Genomic DNA, 16,269 nt, shown 5'->3' with positions numbered 1-16,269 from the left:
AGAATGAACAGGGACTGTTCAAAGTGAGGGAATGGCACAGCCACACAGAGACAGACCTACACAGGCACCTCAGCTTACTTTATAGCCAAGTAAGGTGACTGAGTCAGGTGAGATGCTCTCGGTTGCTAAACTTCTGTGATTGCCACTTGCATGCAGACGTGCTAATAACAGCAGGCTACTTTAACTGCTGCTGCCCAGCAAACAAAGGGAGAGCATCTGAGAGCTAGAGGCACGTGTGCTTTAATGAACATGTTGCACACAGACTTCTTGGATAACTTTTGAGGGATTCTTGCACTCATGTACTGATTGGCTGATATACTTGTTTGGGAATGTGTACAGGTGCACAGGCTACGGAGGACATATGGAAGCCAGGAGAGAAGAGTCTGCTCTCTCAAACCATGTAAAGTCCAGACACTTAACTACTAGTGTTAGCTACTGAACAATCTCACTAGCACTTTGTAGGTTTTGTTCTAAAAAAAAAATATATCAAAATATACAGATTCATAGACAAAAAGAAGGAAAATTCCAGTTATTTCATTATCATTACAAAAATCATCACAAAGTACTTTCAACTCTAAGAACAAGCAAGAACTGTTTTTGGAAATTATATTTTAAAAACATGCAGAAACATATGAAATGGCAGCCACATCTAACCATTTTAGCTGTGAGGATGCTTTTTACTAGATGACATCTATCAACTGCAAGAAAAAGACAGGCTTTGAACTGAACGTTCACAGTGGGGCTGGAGAGATGGTTAGGTAATTAAGAGCCATGCTGCTCTTTTAGGAAAGCAGAGTTCTAAGACCCTAGCACCCAAATCAGGCGGCTAGCAGTCTCCTCTAACCTCAGTTCCAAGGGTCTGATGCCCTCTTCTGACCTCTGCAAGCACACACTACTATTAACAGACAGACAGACAGACACACACACACAAATTAAAAATGAGATAAATCTTCAACGTGTCATGCACTAGGTTGCTCGAGCTGTAGAAACTTGTTTTGTAATAGCTCCAGAGGCTCCACGTCTTTGGTAAAGAAGGGTTTGGGAAGTTTGCTTCTTCCAAGGCCATTCCTCCTTGGCTTCCTGACTGCTACAGGCTTCCTTACTGTGGCATCCTGTGGCCTTTCTCTCGGGATATGTATCCCTCACACCTTATTTATAAGGATACCAATCATGCAATATTAGGCTCATATTCACAGCCTCATATTCACTTCTCTTACCGCATTAACGCCCAAACAGTTGCATTCTGAAATCCTAAGAGTATTGAGGCACAAAATCCATAATATATATCCTCCCTACTTTAGACAGATTCTGCACTGAGGAGTCAATTATATCAGTGCCATACTCTTACCCTGTGCCATACTCTTACCCTCAGCCACACTCTTACCCTGGGTCAAAGCTACTACAAATTATAAAATGGCTCCCCATCACATTTTATCAACCCACAAGTAAAGATAAATTCCTCTCGTGAGCCTTTTTATCTTCAGTGTCATCTGGTTTTCACAACCATTTTCCTTCATAAGAATGTTATTAAACGCTGTTTTTTTGTGCGTCCCACTCTAATAAAGTTGACAAAACAGAAAAGACTGCTATCTTCCCCTCTTCCTTCTTTCATTTCATGCTTGGATCAGATTAACCTCAGTCTCTATTTCATACTGAATCTTCTAGAATGGAAGTGAGAGAACAAGATTATCTGTGACATACTGTCAGAGTTCCTCAATTGAGTCTGGTAGAAGCTGGGCCAGAACAAAACCATAAGCACCGCCTTAGCGTCCACGGGACCCAGTTCTCACAAACATCAATTGTCTCTCTCTCCTAGTATATCAAAGTTAACTCACAGTTTTCTTCCTTCCATGAATAACTGGCTACAGCAGTCACAACTCTACCCTCTACTCCAACACTGCTGTGAAGCCACAGGCTGGCAAACACTCCTGGGTGTGTTCAGCACTTAGTGCACAGCACAGTAACAAGAAAGGAAGCTGAGGTCAATGGCTGCCTATACCATGTTCTTTTTATGCCTATATCATGTTCTTCTTATAGAAACTATGTCTGAATGAGTTGTCCAAAATGAGACAAGGAACAGCATAAAACAGTTCCTAGCACCCACATCAAGTGGTTGGTCTAGGGGGGTCTAATGCCTCAGGGCATCTACACACACATGTTCACAGCGCACACGCACGCACACACACACACACACACACACACATTTAAAAAATAAAAACCAGATAAATAGAAAAGGTCAGTAATGGTGATTTCAAACCAAACAAAAATAACACAAGAAGGAAAACAGTACCTTCCACTTGTCAATACAAAGTTAAAATCATAAATAAGATGTAAGTTTCCATAGAACAGTGCTTTTCCGACCAACCTACAAAATGTCAACTAAGTCATTTCTTTTCCCTCAAACATGCTCTGTTGTCTTCGCATCTCAGGGTTTCTAAACACAGGATCACTTTGGTCAGGAAAGCTCCTTCCCTTGTAGCACCCTCCTCTGTATGATTTAAATCTCAACTAAAAGGAGACTTTCTCAGGGTCAAGCTGTAGTTCAGCGATAGACTAACCACATGTTTGCCAAGGCCTAGGCATAACCTTAATAACAATAACAATGGTAACTGCTTTATGTGTGGTAAATCCTTCTACGTTCTCTCTTTGTTTTACATGTGTGTGTACACAAGGATACACACACACACACACACGCCAAGGTATCCCTGTGGAAGTCCTAGACCACCTTCAGGAGGCTACTCTCTCACTTTACTATGTGGGGTTCACAGATCAAGCTTGGCTTGTTAGGCACCTGTATGCACTAAGCTACCTCACCAGCCCTCTCAACCCTTTGTTTCCTTTAGTTTAACTTTATCCAACAATAATCATCACACATAAAACTACAGTGTTTATCTTTGGGTATCCCTGTCATTTCATCTTGCAGTATTCACTTCCAAGGGAACAAAGGGCCCAGAAAGACGGAGATTCAGAGCAGAGTGTGATGGTCCACACCTCAACTCAGAACTAACTGCCATTCTAAGTCAAAGGCCAAGAAAAAGGCCGAATTGCAATTGATGTGAATTTACTACTGACAGACCTCTCTAGGATGTGATAAAGGATATGGATAACGTCGTCTGAGCTTCAAGGTTAGTGATCCCCAACAGAACTGTGGCTGAAGAACAGCCAGCTTGGACGGTGATACAGTCTTACTCAGATGGAGTCAGTCTTCACTGCAGAGATCCTAGTCACACTTGCAAAGCCATTTAGGTCCTCTATTAGCATCAGTCTAATCCAGTGTGCCCCATGATAAACTCTACTGGAATTTACAAAATCTCTCATTTCCATAGCATCCCTATTTGTTTAACTAAACTACACTGCAGACAGTAGTCAAAGCAAAGTCAAGAATAGGAACACATAAACACCAAAATTCCTACTACTCTACTCCTTACTTCACTAGGGTTGCCATGATACAGCTGTTAGAGAGAGCCTAGAATCTACTGAAGCATTCAAAAAAGTACCAACAATACTCACGCATCATTTGAGCAAGTCATAAATTCTCCTTTTATTTTGGGATGCCATGAGCCAGTATGAAGCATTGCTGTGTGGCCCTTAAAGAAGAAAGAGGAGAGGGGTTAAAACGTAAATACACTGACATCATACATTTAAGAGCAAGAATCCTTTGGCACCCTCAAAATAGACTACCTTACTTATAAACTAGTATTATGTTGTACCGGCTTCATCCCATACACATGTTGGATTCCACTTGTTTTCCAGTCTCTGGCCAGTCTGGAAACCAGCAGTGCTTACCTGGCACGGGTTCCTAATAAGGAGAGTAGTTGGTATGTTCTCTTTAGGGAAAATAAGAGGCAAAACCTAAGGCAGACAAGGACCTTCTTTAAAGTCATGATCTTTTATTTAATAGAAAATAATTAAAGAAATTAGGAAGCATTTACAAACAAGCAAAGCAAGACACCAAGGTAGAAAATTCGTACATCCTAAAACTATGTTAACAATACTGACTCCACATCCTAGCTGTAACAATAAATATAAGAGGAAAAATATTTCAAACTAGCAGGGAAATTATCTCTACCTAAAATAGAGAACAGGAGAAAAATACTAGAATCAAAGAAACATGATAACAATGTAAAAATCAATATACAACCAAATCAATAAGAATACACATCAAATACAGAGGCACATACAAACACCTCCCACACCACACAATCCCAGGAGTGCAGTTAGGGGGAGTCTCTTACATATTGAGTCAGGAGGATCAGGAGAGGCAGAAAAGAGGCTAACAGTTCTTATAGAATAATGACAGGATCTCTAACAAAGTCCAAAATAAAGCTATACAAGAAAAATATCGCTCTTTAAGCTCTCACCCTCTTTCTCTCTCTCTCTCTCTCCCTTCCCCCTTCTCTGCACGTGCCATGGCCAGCTTCTCTGTTTCTACCTTCTCTCCTACCCCCTGCCTTTCTACAATAAAGTTCTAAAACCATTATATAAGTGCCTCTCTGGAAAGAATAAATTTGAAATCAAAATCTAAAAATCATTTCCAGCCTAAATTGTCCATAATCCCTCAAACAGTATTTAGTGTCATCCTATCCATTCTATAAAACAAACAGGGACCACCAAGGTAGAGTCTTGTAGAGTGCAGTAAGGAGACATGAACTAAAGCAATACCTATGGGGACTAGATAAAAAGATGAGGATCTCTTCCTGTATCTGAACTTGCAACCATGTTTCTAACTCCCCAACTGACACCCCTACGTGCATTTCAAACACAAAATGTCCAATAAGGACATTCTGATTTATAGTCTCTAACTCATTTTCAATTTGCTTCCCAGTGAAGCTATAAACTTGGGAGTCTTCCTTAAATACTCCCCTAGACCTAATCCCCTGGTCTTCTAGATATAATCAAATTCCATCTTCCAGCCAGTCTCTTGCCAAGTCTATCAAAAATACTTCAAGTCTGGGGCTGGAGAGATGGCTTAGCGGTTAAGAGCACTGACTGTTCTTCTGAAGGTCCTGAGTTCAAATCCCAGAAACCACATGGTGGCTCACAACCACCTGTAATGAGATCTGGAGCCCTCTTCTGGTGCGCCTGAAGACAGCTACAGTGTACTTAGATTTAATAATGAATAAATCTTTGGAAAAAAAAAATACTTCAAGTCTACATTTTTCTTTCAGTACTACCACTCCTCTAGAAACCAACATTATCTTCTGCTTCTTCATCAGTTATTCTTATGTTATCAGTCTCTTGACTTCCATTCTTCTCTCATGTGCTCCATACAGCAATGAAGACCATTTAAAGAACAGCTCTGTAGTAGCTGATGCAGGGACGCAGGAGGACCACCAGAACCAACTGCATACACAAGAAACTGTCAAAAAATACAGGATACAGTTCTAATGTGCACTCCTGTCTCTAGCCCTTTAGAACACAGTATACAGTTCTAATGCACACTCCTCGTCTCTAACCCTCTACTAGCTTCCAGCATCTTTCAATAAACTCAAACAAACTACATTTTCTGCTTATTAATTTCCTCACAACTTCACTGAGTTCCTTCCTGCCCAACATGCACCAACTGTTGCCTGCCCTTCGGTGCCTGCTTTTCAGTGCCTGGCTTTTGCTTCCTCTACTATACAGAGCTCTCTCCAGAGATAGCACAGTTCCCATCTACTGGAAGCCTTTCTATTTTCATTTTCTCATGATGGCTCTTTTGTTCTTCCAGCCTTGACCGCAAGTAACCCCCAGCCCTCTAAGTAAGCACAGCTTACTTAACTCATGGTTCTTTACCATAGCACCTATTTCCCTAATGACAGCAATCATAGTGTTAAAGTTAGGCCCTGGTTCTTCCTCCCAGCCCCATGCTCCCAGAATAGGACTCAGACTCAAAATATATTTACAAATACATTGGCCATATAGCTAGGCTCTTCTCTGACCAGACATAACTTAAAATGTTCCATTTATTCTAGCCTACATTCTGTCACATGGCTGGTTACCTGTGCTCAGGTACCATGCCTCTAGTTCATCACATCTTTCCAGTGGATCTCCAGCCTGCCTCTATCACAGAATCCTTTCTGTTTTCCTGATGTCCCACCTCTATCTCCAGCCTAAGCCACAGGCCATAGGCTTTTTAATTAACAGGTGATGCATCCATACAATACACAAGATGTTTTCTCTACAATAATGTGAGATTCTTCATTCATTGATTTGGCTTCTGAAAAAAAAGTGAAATTTCACATATTCACAAACAAACATAGATAGGACAATCTAAGATCTAACATAAATGAAAACAAATGAACCTTGCTGTGTTTCCAATAAGGAAGACATGAAAAGCTAAAAGGAAGTAGAGAGAAAAATGCACCTGCAGTGGACTGGGCGCTGGCCTCCAAAATATGTCCTTAGCCCAGGTCCTGGAGTCTCTGAAGCAGTGTTTTCAGAAACAAATAGGGATCTGGGTAGGTACATCTACCACGTAATTCCTACAGCTCAGGAAAAAAGTCACAGAAGCCAGAAAGAGCAGAGCACCAGGATTCTGCACAGCGTCTTCTAGACATGACAGGGAAGCTGCACCCAAGACACCTCAAAACTATGGCTGCCTAAACATGGCCTGCTGCATGATGACACCACCAGCCGGATATGCCAGTCTGGATTAGAGAGAATTTCACAAGGTGCCACTCCTAGAGAAGAGCTACAGGCAATCAATGGCTGATCAGAGAGGGAGAATCTAGGCATGAGCTCCCTGATGTGATAGCCAATCCCAAGGAGTCAGCCCTAAACACACCTACAGACAAGCAACCCAAAATGGACTCAAGTAGGGTGAGAGGGTGAGTGTGTGTGTGTGTGTGTGTGTGTGTGCGCGCGCATATGCATGTATGTCTATCTGTCTGTCTGCCTGCCTGCCTGTCTGTGTCTGTGTGTGAAACAATAATAACAAGGAAGAAGTAATGAATTTGAGAGAGTGGAAAGGACACTGGAGGAACTTGAAGAGGGGAGAGCAAGATGAAAATTATATAAATATAATGCTGAGTGTTCTTCTAAAAGAACAGAGTAGATTGCACAAAAAGAAAGCTATATGAAGTTGACACTAGAGTTATCTAGCCACGAGTCAAGGACATCAAAGTCACCTTAGGAGAGTGAAGCAAGGAAGGAGCCCCCTCCCCACTTCAGCCATTGTAGGGAGTAGAATCCTGCTATACCTGTATTTTCTCATTTCTGACCTCAAGAATTGTGAAGGAATTAATCATGTTTAAAACCACAATATTTGTGGTAATTAATTACAGTAGTCCATAGAAAGTAGAAAATACTCTCAGCTTAAGACAAGAATAGTATTGAATTCTAATTAATCCATTTGTTTTCTCTTTGCAGTGGCATGCATTAACAATTCTAAACTGCTTTCAATACAGAGAAGGATTAATCTCGTGAATAAGTATGCTGAGGCTGATGTGAATCAGGTTTCTCGCTGTTGGAGAAAACAGCTACAAAAAGAGGAAAGAAAAGAATCATAAGGAACTCTGTCGAGTTTTAAACTATATGAAGATAAGATAAACAGAGGTGTTTATGTGTATACGGACATGCCATTCTCCTGCTCCATGTGCTGAGTGTCTGGAAATGACAGCGAGTCCGGCGAAGAGACCCTGAACTCTAACAATGAGTTCCTAATTAAAAGAACCAGAGCTTCCTGGAGAAATGACTGCACACAGCACTGGAAAAGGAAGGGGAACATGAAACATCTCACTACAGGGCTCAAGGACAGGCTGGAGGGGCTTCAACTTCTGGGAAAGTTACAACAGCAAAACAATGATAGCAAGGTACCATAAACCACTGGCTACAGTAAGAACCTACGAGTGCATACTGTAAAACAAGCTAATTATTTAAAGTCTCAATTGTGGTGGGACTAATCCAAGCTCTCAGAATAAAGCAAAGAGATAGGAAGGAAGGAAGGAAGGAAGGAAGGAAGGAAGGAAGGAAGGAAGGAAGGAAGAAAGAAAGAAAGAAAGAAAGAAAGAAAGAAAGAAAGAAAGAAAGAAAGAAAGAAAGAAAGAAAGAAAGAAAGCGAAGAAGGAAGGAAGGAAGGAAGGAAGGAAGGAAGGAAGGAAGGAAGGAAGAAAGAAAGAAAGAAAGAAAGAAAGAAAGAAAGAAAGAAAGAAAGAAAGAGGATAAAGCAAAGAAAATTACCAGTTCAAGTGTTCACAAGCAGAGAGAGAGAGAGAGAGAGATCTTTCTTGCTCATTTCCTTATCATATGATGTTAATTGGTGAATGTAAAATGATTTGCAATTGTCACAGAAATAATTTTTAAGGGAAGAATCATCAATAGATGCAGAAAACTAGTAGAGGAAAACTTGAAACAGAACATGATATTTACAGGACCACACACTCTCTCTCTGCAAATTACTCATTAATTACAAAGAAGAAAAATCTTACAGTAGAACAACCTGATATACACCATCTTATACAAGTAATCAAAGTTCACATCATTAATATGGTGCACATAGACACAGTACTATTGTGATGACCATCGTAACATATAACCTGACACTAAGCGGGGACTCAGATCACTGCTTGCCCCACATCAGAGAAGCATCTTCGTACAGCAGATGGTTGGTGGTTATCACAGAGAGCCACAACTGAATGGTGTGCTTTGGGACACTCAGGCCTGCATGGGAAGTCTATATCAAACCCCTCCATTCAAGGCTCAGGGATCTATATACAGGAGAAGACAGAAAGACTGTGAGAGCCAGAGATGGTGAACTCCAAGGAAACACTGTCTTTCAGACACAGCAGGACGGGTACACATATAAATTCACAAAGATTGTGAGTTAACGCCCCATATAAAGTCAACCCAGATAAGATCCCAGCACCGAGAAGGCAAAAGGGACACAAAGTCCCACCGTAACCAAAAAGCTACTTGCAACTGATACCTGCTGAGAACGGGAAAATCAGTTTTCTCCAACAGAGTGAAAGGGGTATATCACCCACACGCTAGGGCAGGCCCCAGGACGATCACTAGGAGGTCAAGACAAAACAGACTCAAGAGTTTTTCTACATGCTTTTGTTGGGTTTGTTTTATTGGTTTGCTTTTGCTTTTTTGTTGTTGTTGTTTTGTTTGGCTTGTTTGTTTTCTGAGAAAGACAGCCCACACAAGTTGGAAAGGTATGGAGGTGGGAAAGATGGGAGAGAATTAGGGGAGGAGAGAGGTTCTCATCTGCAGCATCAGCTCCAGGCCATTGCTTCTCTGCACTGGCATCAGCTGGTACACACGAGCCCTTTTAGTGTTTGTTTTTACCACCTCTTTTGCATATTAATTCATTTAAAATGTGAATAATCAAATCCATGTTCATAAGCACCCTTTCAAGGCTTAAAAACTAGGCAACATGGTGAGGTACTGTATATTTTATTTTTCTCCAACTCATCCTATTAAACCTTCCTAACATTTCCACAAGTTGCATATCACTGCACTTCTATTTATTTCTTCCCTGGTGGCTACCAGAAATTAAGACAATACATGCCAAAGAAAGAATTGAAATATCTGAAAGCATAAATTATGAATTAAATGAATACGAAAAAACTTAGCAGATATACAATCTATCTAAGAACTATTTGGTTTTTTATTGTTTTAGAATTCATATGTGCAATGATGTGTTTTGATCAAGTCCATCCCCATTCCTTCAAATTCCCCATCAATATTCTAAATAAAGTGAGAAAGGGGACAGAGGGTCTAGCTCCTCAGTTGATCAAAGGGCTATAATGAATTAAGAGATACTTAGGTCCATTTCCATTCAGGTAAAACACACATATGCTATCCTGCTCTTTATCTGATCATAACAAAACCTCTGAAGATCATAGAAAGCAGCTATCCAAATAACAGACAAGAGAAGCAAACAGAATGGTAGGGAATACAGATCTTAAAGATAATAATACTAAAGATATGTGCTGTGGAACCTTGGAAGACCAGATCAGAGTACTCGGTCATACAGTGAACTCTTTGATGATGCTGTCAATCAAATCATGCAATATCTAGAAGTTTCAAGATAATGATTCTCTGCTCTTTCAATAAGAAGTATGGATAAGATTTTCATGTAAAAATGTGTTAGTGTGACTTTTGTCTGATGCGATCGATATGAGAAAGAGTTTTCTTTCCTATCCCTGAAGGTACACAATGCAAGGAATGAGCATGGCTTCTAGCAGCTCAGAGTAGTGCTCCCTGCCCCCGTGGGTGAACAGCAGAGACAAGAGAACCTGAGCCCTGTAACCACAAGGAACATGGATTCTGCCAGCACTTGACTGTGCTTGGATGCAGATTCTTCCTCAGAGCTCCAAGAAAGGAATGTGATCCTCTTGGAATCCTTACTCCAGTCTGAGAAACACTCAACAGAGTCCAGCCATGTTGTGAAATACATCATAATAAATGAGGGGTCCGATAAGCCACTAAATCTGTGGCATGTGTTACACAACAATTGAAACCTAATACAATTCTGCAAAACAAAACAAAACCCCAAGCATATTAAGTAGTGAGAAAGATCCTTAAAGAAGTGGTAGGAATAATAATCAAGCGGAAAAGGAAAGTTTAGCACTGAAGGCGAGGAGAGAAATTTTTTTATATTAATAATGGAAAGGATAGACGTAGGTTCATCTGAAAACTAGCTTACACGTAGCAGTAGCCTCAGATTAGAAATGGCAAGTGCCACCATCTCCTGACAGAGCAATTTTCTCTGCTTGTGTTAGAGTATAGTAGGATGGGCTTTCAGTAGGATCAGAAAGACCTAGATTGTGGGACCCTCAAGATGGCGCATTGGATAAAGTGTTTGCTAGGCAAGCATGAGGATCTAATTTCAGATCCCAAGCACCGTATAAAAGCCAGGTATAACAACCTGCTTCTAATCTCAGTGCTGGGGAGGTAAAGACGGGAGGATTACTGGAGTTGGCTGGCTAGACATTCTAGCCGAATTGGGTGGATTCAGGTTCAGTGAGACCCTGTCTTAAATAATAATGTGGAAAGGAAGAACAGCAATATGAACTAACCAGTACCCCAGAGCTCATATCTCTAGCTGCATATGTATCAGAAGATGGCCTAGTCAGCCATCATTGGGAAGAGAGGCCCTTGGTCTTGCAAAGATTATATGCCCTAGTACAGGGGAATGACAGGGCCAAGAAGTGGGAGTGGATGGGTTGGGGAGCAAGGCGGGGGGGGGGGGGGGGGGGGATAAGGGACTTTCAGGATAGCATTTGAATTGTAAATGAAGAAAATATCTAATAAAAAATTGTTTAAATAATAATAAAAAAGTCCCGAGTCCAATTCCCTCCCCCCCAAAAAAGAAAAGAAAAGCAGTCTTGCTATATTGCCTAAGCTAGCCAAACTCATCACCCTACCACCCCAGCTTTTTCCAATAGTTGGAACTATAAAGATGCACCACCACATCAGGCTTCAGGGATCAATTTTAAGTGGTCTCCTGTATAGGCTAAATCCAACTAACCTGACCTTTCTTTCCCATAGCCCTGTAACATATAACTTAATCAGGTAATTCTCCTTTTATTCTCAAGAGTTCATAGCTACAGTCAAGAGTAGCGAGGCTTCTTGGGAGACATTGAGAGGTCTCCTACAACAAAAGCTACAGATGTGCAACTCCAAGCCTATGTTCTATGTATAACAGATGAGTAGATATACTTGTGATGTTGGAAGCCAAACTCCTCGCTGCTGGACAAGTGAATTATAAATACTGGACTAAGAAAGGCTGGGAGATTTGATTAAATCAGATCTACCCATATGAATTCATGGTTTTTAATATACTTTGTTCTGTGTGTCCCCCTGCTTGGTCTGTCCTCTGTGTATAAAAGAAAATGACAACCCAGTGACAATGCATACAGCTAGTACCCAGATCTTGATTTCTAAAAGGAATTTCATATTAACAGTAGACATGGGGGTTGGGGGCTCAACAGCTAAAAGCACTTGCTGTGGGTTCTAGCCTCAGCACCCACATGGGCACTCAAAAACTGTATCTGTAATTCCAGTTCCAGGGGATAGGATGCCCTCTTCTGGTCTTTGCAGGCACCTGGCACACACAAGGTGCATAGATGTACATGCAAGCAATAAAACTTTTAAAATAAATTAAAATAAATCAATCAATAAAAGTGGTCATGTATACTGGGCCTGGTGATGCCACATCTTTAACACCATTGCATGGTAGGCAAACAAGATAGGTAGATCTCTATGAATTTGAGGCCACCCTGATCTATATACTGAGTTCTAGAAAAAACTAAGTGAGTCAAGTGCTCTCTCTCTCTCTCTCTCTCTCTCTCTCTCTCTCTCTTCCACATCCCAAAAAGAAAGGTAAAGAAAGCAGCAATGAGTCCCTGGAGAAATAGAGACTAACAGAACAGGAAATATATTAGAACTCTCTGTTGCGATGATCTTTGGATGGCTCAGGATTCAGGTCCCATGACCCTTGTCTGTCCCATGTGGACCCTCTTCTAAGCTAGTCAACTTTTGGTCTGTATGTCTTTCTGCTCCGTGATCCTGGAATGGCTCACCTCCGAGCTACCACTGCATCAGGTTATACAGGCAAACAGCAGATGATCGGCAAGTTGTAGGGGTACCATGCCAGAATTTCTATCAAGAGCAGGTTAGGGACAACAATTTGGTTGGAAAGAGGCCAGAGGGAGGCCTGGTGGCCTCATTTGCAACTTGAGCTACCCTAACCAAACACCACTGACCAAATGGCATCAACAAAAATGCACTAGAAGTTCCTGGAGATTACAAGCTAAGGATCAAGGTGCCAGCAGGGACTGTGTATGTAGAGAGCAGTCAGCCAATCACCTTCTTGCTGAATCTTCATGTGAAGTGGGTGGACAGAGAGGAAGGAAGTTCTCTATGCCTCTTATTATGGAAACAATTTCATTTTGAAAGCTTGTGCTTTTTGTAGCTTTGATCTTTGGCTCATTTTTTCTCTGTTTTTATTGCATTGTAAGTATTATTGTTGTTGTGTTGTTGTTTTCTTCTAAAAAAACAAAAACAAAAAACAAAAAACAGATCGCTCCAGATTGCCTCCAACAACCCTACTGAGTGTCTACCACCAAAGAAATTCCAGCTCAATTCCTTCTATGACACTGTGTTCATTTGCTGCCTTCCTCACAATATCTGGACCCTAAGCCTTATATCTAGTAATACTTTGAGTCTAAATTGGCACCGTTCCAATGAAGGTCACTGTGTTAAGGTATGAAAGCCCTGGCTCAGAATTCTCCTAGCTGTGTGGCAGTCAACAAATTACTTCATGTTCTTCTTAATAAAATAAACAATGTACTTTTTCACCAGGCTTTGGGGTGTTTTTCAGGACAACAAGAAAGGGAAGGCAAAAGACATATAGGCAAGATCGTACTCTGGATGGGAGACTGCAAAAGGGGAACAGAAGAAGAGATGAGATAGAAAGGTCAGTGCACATCCATTTTGTTAGTCTCAGCTTTGCTCTTATTTGTTTGTTGTTTGTTTGTTTACTGTTCTGTTTAAGGTTTTCTTTCTTGATGATCTCCTATGTTAACATTGTTTGTACTTTAAAAACATTCTGGATTTACATTTTTTCAATAGATGAGATTGCCACTATGTTACCTCAATCCTTAAACTTCTCTGGACATCACACTACTTTGTTTCATTTCTTAAGAACTGGTATTTTCCCTGGTTTTATTAAAAGACTACAGATGGCAAAAAAAAAAAAAAAAAAAAAAAACAAACCTCTCTGCTGCACCAGAGTGTAAGAAAGCAACCCAGATTCCCCAAAAATGATACAGATACACCCAAAGCTCAGAATCCAGCATTAAAGAGTGTCTATTAGGTAAAAAGCTTTGGTTAAAAAAATAAAATGAGCCGGGCGTGGTGGCGCACGCCTTTAATCCCAGCACTCGGGAGGCAGAGGCAGGCGGATTTCTGAGTTCTAGGCCAGCCTGGTCTACAAAGTGAGTTCCAGGACAGCCAGGGCTACACAGAGAAACCCTGTCTCGAAAAAACCAAAAAAAAAAAAAAAAAAAAAAGAATCACAACATATGTGAAATCATTATGTGTATTTTTGGTGGCACACATCTTTGATTCTAACACTCTGGAGGCAGAGGCAGGCGAATCTCTGATTTCAAGTCCAAGATGGTCTACACAGCAGCTTTCAGGACTGCCATGGCTACACAGAAATAGGCTGCCTTGAGAAACCAATTAAAACCAGGTGGTGGTGTGTATGCCTTTAATCCCCCCATTCGGAAGGCAGAAACAGACTGACCTCTGTGAGTTCAAGGTCAGTCTGATCTACAGAGCTAGTTCTAGGACTGCCAACACTATACAAAGAAACTCAGCCCCCACTCCAAAAAGAAAAAAAAGAAAGAAAGAAAAGGAAAGAAAGAGAAAGAAAAGAAAAGGAAAAAAGAAAGGAGCCAGACATGGTGCTGCACACCTTTAATCCCAGCACTTGGGTGGCAGAGGCCGGCGGAGCTCTGGGTTTAAGGCCAGCCTGGCCTACAAAGTGGGTTCTAGGACAGCCAGGGCTACACAGAGAAACCCTGTCTCGAAACAAAACAAGAAAAAAAGAAAGAAAGGAAGGAAGGAAGGAAGAAGAAAAAAGAAAAAACTAAAAATGGAGTTTCATCTATTAGTAAGACCATTAGCTGTTGTTTATGTTGGGCCTGCTCTTAGTAACATAACTGGAGCCATTTTGTACTCCATCTCCATTTCGCTCATAAGGTGAAATTAAGTTCCGGTTCTGGGACTCCACTTCCCAGAAGTGATTATCCATAGCTGACACTGAAAAATGTTACTAATAAGTCAAAACGTTTGATGGATCACTTGTCCTCTGGTATCTCAATGTACTCGAACCCGGGTTCACTACCTGGGCACCTCTTCCTTCCTTCCTTCACCTAGGACCAGTCAGCCCAAAGGACAGCTGATCATACTTTGTCTAGTTAGCCAAAAACGGTCCACGTCCCTGCTTGATTTTCAACTTTGGAAGGTAGCTTTTCCTATAAAAAGTCCTCCTTGAGGAAAGACTGATGCCACATTTAGGCTCGAGAGTCCTTTCTGTGGTCCTGAATATTGAGTATTAGGGTGTGCGTTCAATAACCTGTTCTTGCTTAACTGAGGTTGGTGTGCGTATGGTCTGTGGAACAATTCCTGAACTCCAACAGTTGCAGCTTAAGATGGAACACTTACTTGCTAGCATGTATGAGCTCCTGATTCTATCCCACCATCACAAAAAGAAAAGAAAAACATTAAATTGCTTAAGGAAAAAGGCTGCTTCAGGAAATAAAAATAAACCTAAAATTCACAGTTATTTTAATACATATTAAAATTTTTACATTTTAGGGGAAATAATATACTACTAAAAAGATATGACTAATATATTTGCTCTCCAAGTAATAAGGAGTGGCTAGGCATCAAGGATGACTGCCTGTGTGCTTAAAAATAAATACAATCCCTTCAGTAGCTCAGCTAGTAGATCCAAGAACAGTAGAAAATAAAATAAAAATAAACACAGCTTTTATAACATTCCTTCCCTTCTACTCCCCACAGTGGAAGTCCACTCACTGAAAGAAAATTTCCCCTTAAAAGGTTCAAACATTCAAATGTTCAGGATCCACTGAACCAACCCTCTTCAGTTTAGTTATATAATAAAGAAACAAATGGTACAGACTTGCTTTTCTGTTGAAAGAAATTGAAGCCAATAATGGAAAGAAGTGAGACCCTGGATGAATTTATACAAGAAAATTAATGATGAGATTATGACTACTTCAGTAAGTACTCACTTATTAAAAACCCACTAAAACACTTTTGCCTTTAACTCTATAGAGCTCTGTATTGGTTAGAAGTTCTGGTTTACTGTATTATGCTGGCTTAACAGTCACACATTTCCAGGCGTGAGGCCAAGAAGCCCCATATGAACACCAAGCACAGTGTGTGCTAAAGAGCGGAAAGTAACAAGGAATATGTTCCGACTCTAAGAAATGTGCCCAAGTTCTGGTTTAGGATAAATGTATTTCATTATTCTATCACCACAGTTGCTAAAAGACTCCTTTTGAATGGTTTAAATATTAATTATAAAATGATTTCTGATTGCTCTTGTCCTGGTTACCTAAACCTGCAAAAGTAACAATCCACTTTCCTAGACAGACAGCCAGGTAGCTCATGAAGTCAAGCATACATGATTTGTTTCCCAGACGAGCTCTCCCTCTGTCATCCACACTGGCTCCACACTCATCTTCCTCTGCCTATTGGCATTACAAACACTCACCATCACAGAACCCGATTTTCAAAATGTAT

The 16,269-nt window shown here is 40.8% G+C and overlaps 1 protein-coding gene across 1 annotated transcript in view; it reads right to left on the bottom strand.

Moving 5' to 3' along the window:
* The window catches only part of Wdr70 (WD repeat domain 70), a 204,928-nt gene that overhangs the window by 124,111 nt on the left and 64,548 nt on the right, over positions 1 to 16,269 (bottom strand). The window contains exon 9 of the mRNA XM_021183813.3: positions 3,511 to 3,587. Coding sequence (XP_021039472.1) covers positions 3,511 to 3,587 — 77 coding nt within the window. The remainder of the gene's footprint in view (positions 1 to 3,510; positions 3,588 to 16,269) is intronic.

This window comes from Mus caroli, unplaced genomic scaffold (genome assembly GCF_978045245.1).
Source record: "Mus caroli unplaced genomic scaffold, Mus_caroli_1 scaffold_16, whole genome shotgun sequence".
NCBI classification, from domain to species: domain Eukaryota; kingdom Metazoa; phylum Chordata; class Mammalia; order Rodentia; family Muridae; genus Mus; species Mus caroli.
Note: the sequence above shows the minus strand (reverse complement) of the source record. Positions and strands in the feature narration are given on the sequence as shown.